The 10,283-nt window shown below is 36.8% G+C and overlaps 1 protein-coding gene across 1 annotated transcript in view; it reads left to right on the top strand.

The window, feature by feature from the left end:
• The window catches only part of DTWD1 (DTW domain containing 1), a 10,319-nt gene extending 4,222 nt beyond the window's left edge, over window positions 1-6,097 (top strand). Inside the window, 2 exon segments of the mRNA XM_031055988.1 lie at window positions 1-76; window positions 3,904-6,097. The exon segment at window positions 1-76 is cut by the window's left edge and continues 28 nt beyond it. Coding sequence (XP_030911848.1) covers window positions 1-76; window positions 3,904-4,133 — 306 coding nt within the window. The 3' untranslated portion in view covers window positions 4,134-6,097.
• The last annotated feature ends 4,186 nt before the right edge of the window (window positions 6,098-10,283 follow it).

Raw genomic sequence — 10,283 nt, 5'->3', positions numbered from 1 at the left:
AGACTGAAGAAAATAATATTTATTGACAGTACCTGGAATCAAACTAACAAGATAATAACTGACGAACGACTTCAAGGTAAAAAAAATACAAATTGATTCTGAGACATTATTGCTGCAGAAATGATCAAGGGACATGTTTATAACAGACCTGAGCACAATGTAAGCTTGTATATACCCCTATCGCTGAGTGTGTATGAAGGATTCAGCAGCCTGTTCCAGGGCTGTAAAATACTTCCTGACCCAAACACTCCATTACTTTTCATGTAATATAATTTATTTTGCAAAAAGATATTACTAGTACTAAGAAAGCATTTACATTTATTTGTCTCACTTCTCTATTGGAGCAAATTTCCTCAGTCTCAGAGAGTGGGAGCTGTCATGTTAGACAGTAGAACAGTAGTTAGAAAGGCCTCTGAAGGAAGCCAGGAAGATTTTTCTTGCAGGTGGCTGCCTGCTTTCCAGAGACCCACGGGACCATTTGTGTACATGTTTGTGGCACAGAGGCCCCAAGAAAGTCAATAAGGGATTTAGGAGGTTCAGCACAGGTTTGTCATGCCTTGGGTTCTCTTTCTCCTCAAGTTGTTAATGGACATTTCCATGATCTCACTACTCCAGACAAAAAAGAAATGGCTGCTTGCCCTCCACACCCTTCCAACTCTGAGAGCAGAAATTGGTAATTCTGCAAAAAGTTTTTGTCTTAGGTTCTTTACAAGAAGTTTACATTTAAGCATTCTAATTAAAACCACAAAAGACAAAACAATTTAGCAATAGCATTCCATTTCCTTTGAGATGGATAGGAGTTTGAAAATACTTTCATTAGTGCAAAAAGTGCACTTAGCTGGGAGGCAGGTTGTCGAGTTTATATGCAATATACATATATATATATACACACATATACACTACTACTGCTTCACACTGGATCCTGCAAGGAATTTCACAGACCTTCTTGCATAGAAGATGGATGTTGCCTTGTCTAGTCAGCTTATTAAAGAATCCCACAAGTTAGTATGCTGTATTGGCCAATTAAAATCCTGTTATAAGTATTTAGTTTAACACAAAACATACTCTATCAGCTACATTGAAGTATTACTGTAAAGATTAGAGGAATTGCATGTTGCACATTAATGTATGGCATTTGAAACTTATTTTAAGAGGACAAATTCAAGGAAAATAACAGGCAGCCAGGGGAACTGAAAATTTCCATGGAAGCCTATGCATATATTAGTCAAAAAGTCTTAATTGGTGTTACTTTGGAGCTCTTGAATGGTTTCCAGTTTCCCCATGAGAGTGCTGATTTGATGTACTACTCTCTCCTTTCTGGAATATCTCGGTTCCAGCTGTTTTCCAGCTGTCTTGCAGCTCCCTGGGTACCTGAGTACCTTTCAGGATTGCTGTGAGGTTTAATAAGTGTCATGCAAGTCAGTTTCCAGTATGAGAGAATTTTACCCATCCACACGTTGGGTGTAACAGTGTGCACAGCCTGTGCATGTATTGCTTTCCTTAGTGCTTGTCATAAAGAACATAAATTGCATTAATACCCCTTTTAGAGATTGCAGTTTTCACTTCCAAGATGAATGGGGCAGAGTTTCCTTAGGCATAAACTGATGACATTTTTATGTTGTACATACATGAAAAATAGAGAACTGTTTTCATTTTTCAGTTCAATTGCAAATGAAGTCATCATCCAGCAAAATATCCATCATATGTTAAAGTTCGAAAAGGAGTGTTTGTAATTCCAAATAAAAAGTAATTGCCATACTTATTAGGATTAAGTTACAAGATATATTGAAGGAAAACATTAATGAAGCCAAGAAAACATAAAGAAAAGCCTTGTGTTTTGTAAGCCTATATTTATATAGACAGTAAATCTAGTAAATTGTGCTGCAAGAGAAAGCAAATGAGTACATCGATCTTAAAATAAGCTGAGAGAACTTGGACAAAAAATAGTTCTATATCTTGGAAAAGTGTTCATATATCTTTAGAAAACAAAACTAAATCAGTTAAAGACAAATACATGAGAGTTGGTAATGTCTAGGATTGATTACTTCATTAAAAGTGATCTCTAGATCAGAAAACAAATAGTTGAATTTAATGTTAATGGTGACTGTCTCACGTGAGTGATGGAGCTTATGGCAACATCATCATGATTGTTAAAGAAACTGATTGCTTTGGGTTTTTTTCCCTGTAAGTTGGAACTGCTTTGTATCAGCCAAATATTTTGTTAGCTTATTCATTAGCATTGTGGGGTTTCATGTGAACGGTGAATATTTGTAAGCAAACATTGCCTTTGGCTGCATACAGATCCAGTACAGAGGAAACATGCTCAGTAAACTTTTATCCTTAACCCCCTCTGGTTTTGTTGGTTTTTTTTTTCATGAAGGGTCCTAAAGTCTTTTGTTTGAAAGTAACTAATACTGCACTTGTGGTAAGCTCAGTAGTGTCCATGGTCTTGCCTTCAGTGAACTTTTGTTTGTGTTCAAACCACAACTACATGGGAGTTGATGCTGGAGGAATCATCCCTGAGATTTACTTCACTGCTCTTAGGGTGAAAGCACTGTGGACTTGATGGAAGTTTTCATTTTGGTTAGGCCTGAGAATTCAAGTGATGAAGACTCTTGAGGGCAACAAGCTTGATGCAGTTTCCTCCTGCTATTTTAAGTTTCACATGTGTAGGATTAGTAGAGGTAATAATTAGACTGTGTATGCTATTTTGAGGTTTTGATTCTGAAATGCCAATAATAACATTTAAATTCAGGGACAGACTCTCCTGTTCAGGTTTGGGTTTTTTTTTTTTAAATGCTGTAATTGAGATTTCTTCTACAATCCAGGGTCCCATACTTTACTAACTGCAAAGCAAACAACTAAATCCCTCTTGCAATTACACTGAAAATAATTAAACACAGTTTGTAGGCTAAAAGTGTACAATTACAAGTGCTGGGCTCTAGCCTGAATTTGGACCTTTCTGAAACTTCCCATAACTTCCAAGCAATCCTTAGACCATACTGGTTTTTGTACTGTTACCTGTATTAAACTGTCCCATGAGAGACAGTATCAGATTGTGATAGAAAAAGATAACTTTACAATTTGCTTCTGATATTGTTGACAGGTGTGTACCCTGTTCTTCATGATCCAAGTGCCCATCCTGTTTACAAAGTGATAACACATTAAGGTAGTTTCAGTTTTGAATAGTTTGTGCATCTTAGGAAACATAAAAACTAAGATACTTGTTTAAAATTCATCTGAATAACAGAATAGTTACAGAGACTAAAGTAAAGATTTTTTTTGGTGCCATACAGACACCAAATTCCTTCTTGCATCTTAAGTGGGAATGCTTTTAGTATCTAATAAAGTTAATTACAAGATGCTGTCATACTTACTCCTGAGTAATTTCAGTGACATTCCAGTTACTTAACAAGCATAAATTAAAAGTTCCTGGCTCTTGTAAGTAGTCCTCACTTCAGCAACACTAACAGTCTAAGGGATTCTGTTTTACACTTGAAAAGTATTAACTTTGCAAAAGATGAAATAATAATTTTCTGAACGTTGATGAGTCTTGGTAGGTGTGGATTTGCCATGTGAAGCGACGCTGCAGTTTACTGAGGGCTGTGTGGCTGTTTGAATGAAAGGATAACTTGTAATTAACTGCAGATTTGAAGATTGCAACCTAGGAATTACAGCACTTCATCAAATTCCAAAGTGATCCAAAAAGGGGGATAAAATTATTGCCTCCGTTTTACAGATCAAAAGTGTAGGTACAGGAAGAGAAATTATTTTCATGCAGGCACTGAGCAGGCTAGCAGCAAAGTCAGAAAACAAAATTAAAGTCTTGGTGCTAAAGTCTTGTTTGACATTCCGGCCACCAATCCACATTGTCTAATCTAGGTCATCTTTTTTCCTTGACAGGGTTACTGCAAATTGAGTTGAAGACAAGGAAAACTTGCTTTTGGCGTCATCAGAAGGGAAAACCAGATACATACCTTTCCACAATAGAAGCAATTTATTATTTCCTTGTGGACTATCATCAGGAGATTTTGAAAGAGAGCTACAAAGGACAATATGATAATCTGCTTTTTTTCTTTTCATTTATGTATACATTGATTAAAGATGCCAAGTGTTGTGCAGGAAAAGAGTAAGCTGTCTGTCGGTGCATGACACTACTTTTATTTCTAATAAACTGCACAAACATAACTAGGATTTTTTTTGGAAGTAGACTGTACTCTAAGTTATGTCCAGAATGAGCTGCAGACCTCCTCCTGCATGCTTGAGGTTGAACAACCTCACATGAGCAGTCTTATTAGAGTTACTTATTTGAAAACATTTACATTTTCCTAAATATTGCTGTACTTCAACCTACAGGCCTGATGTGCTCACTGTGATGAGCACATTTCCTGAGATGGGAGTGGAGGACTTGACCTCTGTTGCCGTAAGGAGTGATCTCCTTTAACTGTAAGAAGGAATCAGCATGCTGGCTTTCCATTGTTACTAATACTTCTGTCAGATGTTTTCTTTGTGGTTTGCACAGCAATACTGATTTTGCCCTTGTGGCATCAAAGACTTAGTGAATGAGCAGATGGTGTTTAGTTGCTGGGGTGAGTGGCAGCAATAGAGAATGAAAGAGCACATTAATTGAATTTGAATTATATACTTTCAAGATTAATTCTGGAAAATTCTTCTAGTAATAAAAAAGTGGTCTCTAAACACTGTTATACAATGTATGATTTCTGTACTACCATTCATGTACTCTTATATTCTCAACTTCTTGGGTAATTTTAGACTTCTTCAAACAAATTTAGTTAAGTGTTTATTACTGTTATATATTATCATTAGTTGGGGGAGCACTAACCTAACAAATGTCACTATGGCATATTGTAGGCACCACAAATATTAGTTCTGACCACAATATTTCTGATAAGGCTTCCTTAAACTAGGCAGGCTGTGAATCTGCTCTGTTTTTCCTTTTGCAGCGAAGGGGCAGATTACAACAGTCTAAGTAAGACTTTGTGCTGATGGGAGTTTTGTCATAGCTGGAGTGCTGCTGTCAGAGTCAGGTGTGAATGCAGATTTGCCAAGCTACACCAGCACAGCCAGTGCTGGCAGAGGTAACAGACCTGAGCTTTATATGAAGAGTAGCTCAGTATATAAGAGTACATGCAGAGTTATATGAATGTATTTGAGATCATACATTGATAAAAGTTATATTCCTAAGGTAGAAAAAATGTTTCATTAGAGGTACAATATAAGATGGATAAATATTTCTGAATATTCTTAGAAATGTGTTACTTAAGACAAAATATATCTTGTCAAAGTGACAGACTGAAGAATTACAATAGATTATTTTTTAAACAAAACATCCAAGTTTTTGTTATCACTTGTAGCGTTATCTCTAGGAGGGCACTCACACACCCTGGTGAACACAGAAATAGTGTCTTGGAAAATACTTCAAGAAAATGTTTTTATACTTACACAGCAGTCCATACAGGCTCAAATAGCTGGTTTGTAAAAAAAACCCTGCATTTTTAATAGTGAAAAAAACCCTGCATTTCAAGATGGTGAAATCTTAATATTGCTTCAAACACAAGATACAAGTACACTCTCTTACATCATACCTCATATTGGTGTGCTTATCTGTACAAGCACATATAAAAATGTATTTCAGTGGAGAACAAAAACATATCCCCATTTGCAGAACAAAATGCTGGTTATGTTATGAAATTATGAAATGTGCATGAACTGTAACAGCACCACAGGAAACACAGGCTTGAAGTCAGAATGGGAAAGATAATTTTTACATCTACCTGTATATTGAGTTCATGTGCCAATCAATGAGAAAAATCAGCAGTCGTGTCTCAGCGCTATTGAAACAACACTGCCTACTCATTTGGTTCTTATTGCTATTGAGAGGTTATTTTGGCTTTTTAAAATGATTAATGTTATTTCCTTTGGTATGAATTTTGATAGTCTTTTGACATTTCCATCCATTCTTGTATTTCTTAAACAAAGATTGTTGTACTTTTTTTTTTAATCACACAAGTATAATAGCTTGAGAAGGAAACTTTCACCCACTTTAAACAAACAAAAATAAAATTAACCCACTGACCTAATGTTTTACAAGAACCAGAGAGAAAAATCTGAGGGGAGGTGGGGAGTTACTTCCAAGACACATTTCCCTGAAACATGTTTTTTATTTAAGAAGCAGAGGTCAGATAAAAGCTTGTATAAGCTATTCTTCGTTACTTTTGGAAAATAGTTTCATAAAGTGAAAAATTGTTTCCAAATTTAAGTTTTGTGTATCTCACTTTATTTGAACAATGGGAATTAAGAACCTTTTCCAAAAGAAAATCAGTTTTAATTCTCAGATGAAATTAATGTACAGAAAGGATTTTAGATCTGGCATACTGTGTCCAGGAACTGGGTTCAGATTATTTTTCTTCCAGTGCAACCTCAGTGTAATGCAAGAGTCATTTGTTACACCAAAGGACAGAGGCACACCTAATATCTGTAATTCTTTACAGTCTGTTGCTGTTCCTCTGATAACCTTTTATGGGGGCAGGAAGGAGGTTTTTGTCACTTCTGCTGCAAATCTGTCCTGTCTGAGCAGCAGATGTAGTTGCCCTTTCTCTCATATATATAAAAATATTTACATTCTCTGTTTAATTTTGATGTTGGTGTAAGAAGCCAAACCAAGTCATCCATCTCACACTGAAAGCATCTTAGTACAACTGATACATTTCCCCAGCTTTGAGACTAAAGAAAAATTTTGTTCCACTAAATGAAAGCAATCAAGTGGTTAATCCTTTAAAGTGCAATTAGCAGCACTGACCTCCCTGTTCTTTAAATTGAGGGTCAGGGGGAGGTAAAGGCCAGTTCTGGGCCTTTTCTTTCATATCAGAATACCCCTTCACTATCTCTTCTGTTTCCAAAAACATCAGAGACCAAGAGAGAAAAACAGGCTTCTGCTTCCATTAGCAGTAACTTAAACAGCCATAAGTTAAAGGGGGAGGAAAAGGAAGAGCATCTCTATCTCCTCTCACAACAGGAGACATCTGGCCTCCTGTGGGGAGGCCCCAGATAACAAAGAACCTGTCAGTGCAAACTTCCACGATGTGTTCAGAGAACCATTTTACCTGCAGTCTGGCTCATTCATTTCCTGCCACTGAAGCCATCTGCTTTTGCTTATTGTGGGTATTTTTGTTCTTTGTTTGGCCAGGAGCATGAAGTGGCTTCACTTTAGCATGCCTGTAAGCTTGGTCAGAGGGAGTATTTAATCCTTTTCTCAAAATGAAGAAGAGAGGGAGCTGCTGCAAAAAACAATTCCTTTCCTGGAAGGTAGCAGAAATGTCATCCAAGCCGAGGTTGAATAAAGGGTCATGACAGTGCATGGGGTAAAGATACATTGAGATTGAAAAGAGATGCCAACTTGGAATCTACAGCACAACCTCCCAAAGCACTTGTAATCTTACCTGATTTAAATCCTTTGCTACTGCTTCTCGCAATTTTTGAGTCCATCTGGTTTTCCACATAGTGTTCTTCAGGCCCAACTGCAGAGTAATACAAGTATCTGTATCTAAAAATCAGTCTACATAAATGATAGTTATAGCATACTTGTACAAAATGTAATGTGATTTGAAAATTCATACTACCTACCCCTACCTTTAAGAGTGCCAAAAGAAAAAGGTAGGGAGGCAAACTTCCTATTAATTTCCCAAATTCTTCTATAATGCAGTTAATACACTCCCAGGTACCATTAACTTGTGTCTCAGAATATTCTGGGAGCCAAAAGTTAATGGTGATTGCAGCACATTTCCAACAGGAAAGCTTTCTCACTAAGATCAAAATATGTGGCAGTTAAACTCCTGATCTACTGATACCAGAATATGAGGCCACCTACTAAGGTACTGAAGGACCCAGCATAGTTCCTAAGCTGTTATTCCTTGTCTTGAGGGACGCCACTTTAGTAAAATTCTAATGCTGTCATTAAGAATGTTAATTGTGACTGATCAAACTTAGTAATACCAACATTTAAAGGAAGTGTTTGTATGAAAGATCATACCAGATTCTTCCTGTTTGCTTGTTGGGAAAGCTAACATGTAGCTGCCATTTTATGGATTCAGAAGAGAGATGAGATGCTGTGGAATTTAGAAGGTAGTTTATCACATAAAACTTTCTTCACCCCTATCTGCCAGAAATAAATTCAAATAATTCTGAAGTTCCAGAGTAAGAGGTGGGAACTAGTTCTCTAATGCAAAACAGACAGCAGACTGTATTTTCACCTCATGGAAAGTGGAAATTTTTGTCTAACTTTAGCAATACTGGTGCGGTTGCCACATAATTTTACTGCTGACTTCTCAGACCACTGGTGTTGCAATAGGATGTTTAGAAACATACCACAGAAGAGTGAACAGAAGAGAATGTGCTCCACCAACATACCCCGGACTGAGTCCTACTCCTTCTCTGATCCTGTGCACTGAGCTTCCCTGACTTGTAAAAGTAATTTCTGCCTCTGAATAAAGTGTCCATCTATGAAACTGGGCCCATAAGCCAGTTTAACTGGCATGAAATCTAAAAGCTTTAGTACAATTCCTGAAATTATTTGCTTTGGAGATGGACACTAATGAACTGAAGAGAATCAAACTCCTTTAGATTTAAAAAAGAATCCTTTTGTCTTTTCTGCAGAAGAACAATACTTGGGGTTCCAGCAAAAGAAGTTTGTTCAAGCTGCTACTCAGCCTTCATTTAATTTCCTAAAGTTAAATAAAAATTGTGTATTTCAAGAACTTCATAATGTTTTATTTCTTTCAAAAAATATTTTTGAGGTTTTAGTTTCATGACTAAATAGTTTCCCAAATGCAGCGTGAATTTCAGCTGACCTGAAACTGCATTTTCTAGTGATAGTACTGCTGAAACATGCAGTATAGTTTTTCTGTTTGCAGGTTTCCTTTGGGCAGAATCAATGCTACAGTCTTTTTCTTTTTTCATGTTTACAGCAGACAAGGAAGCAACTTGATACAGCTTCCATTGTCAGAAGCATCACATAACACACCTCAGTCTATTTGAGGCAGTTGGATCACATTACTTCTTCTTAACCTCACATATGTCTGAGTGTAGTGACAGTATTGGCTTTACTCTGCATACCTGTGTTGGTTAAGAATACAAAAGTGCTTGCATTCTATTCTATTGTGACTGTGTTGGCAAAAAAATATAACATAGGAAGCTTTACATCACCAAAATCTTCCTCTTTTCTCTGAATATGGCTTTCTTTTTCCAGAAAACTGGTTTAAAACCAATGCCTGAGGAAGCTGCCAGGGAATTGGCAAAACTAACAAAATTAGTGTCAAACTCTTGACTGCAGAATGCTCTCTAAGGTGGGCATGGCTGAGCTGATTTTGCTCATTTTAAAAGAATTCATTGAAAAAAGAATGAAGCCCATGAAAACTAACACAGTAGATTCAAACAATCAAGGTAACATGCAATACTTGAGCTGTTCCAACATATGCATGGTCTGATGGCAATGGCCAGGATTTGGTTTTCTAGGCCTCTGCAAAGTTCTGCCCTTTCTTTATAGACAGTGGTGATTTTCAGCTAAACATGTGCCTTTGTATATTCATCTTTGAGGCATTGATTTAGAAAATACATTTCTAGTTTATATTTCTATATGTTGGCACTTTTCTTGTAAGAAATTAATATATCATAACTAACTCTGTACTAAATTCTGTCACTGTCTTTCAGTACCTTGTTTTGTTTTCCAAAGTTCCAGTGTTGGCATGCTACTGATAACAGAATTGGGATCTTCCTGTGCTGCTGAGTTTACTGTGTCATTTGCACCAGTGACCAGAGCCAAGTCTGTATCTCAGACAAAAAGGAAATATATTACAAAATGTGTTATTATAAAAGGAAAAGCCACTGCTTCAAGTTATCAAGACAACACCAAAGCACATTAATCAAGCATACAATAAATGATGACAGTTTGTTGTTTCATCTGAATGAAAAAATTAAATCCATCTGTTGGTGCTCAAACCTAGAATCCAATCTTGGCAGTTCCATGTGCTAATGAAAACTACTGAAAAAATTTCATGCATTCTCTATGCAAGATATCATAAAAATAAATACTCCTAGGACTTAAGAGGCAGTGTTACGCAAGGCTGGGGTGAGGTCACTAAACAGAGCCCATGTGTGGGATCTGAAGATGACGTGCATTATGTTATACCACATAGAGTATTTCAACACTGCTCACTCACAGGCCAAACCTCCAGTATCTGTTCTGATCAGTTCCTCAGTTCCATGGC

Source organism: Geospiza fortis, unplaced genomic scaffold, assembly GCF_000277835.1.
Source record: "Geospiza fortis unplaced genomic scaffold, GeoFor_1.0 scaffold171, whole genome shotgun sequence".
Classification (NCBI taxonomy): Eukaryota; Metazoa; Chordata; class Aves; order Passeriformes; family Thraupidae; genus Geospiza; species Geospiza fortis.
This window is presented reverse-complemented; position numbering and strand designations above follow the sequence as displayed.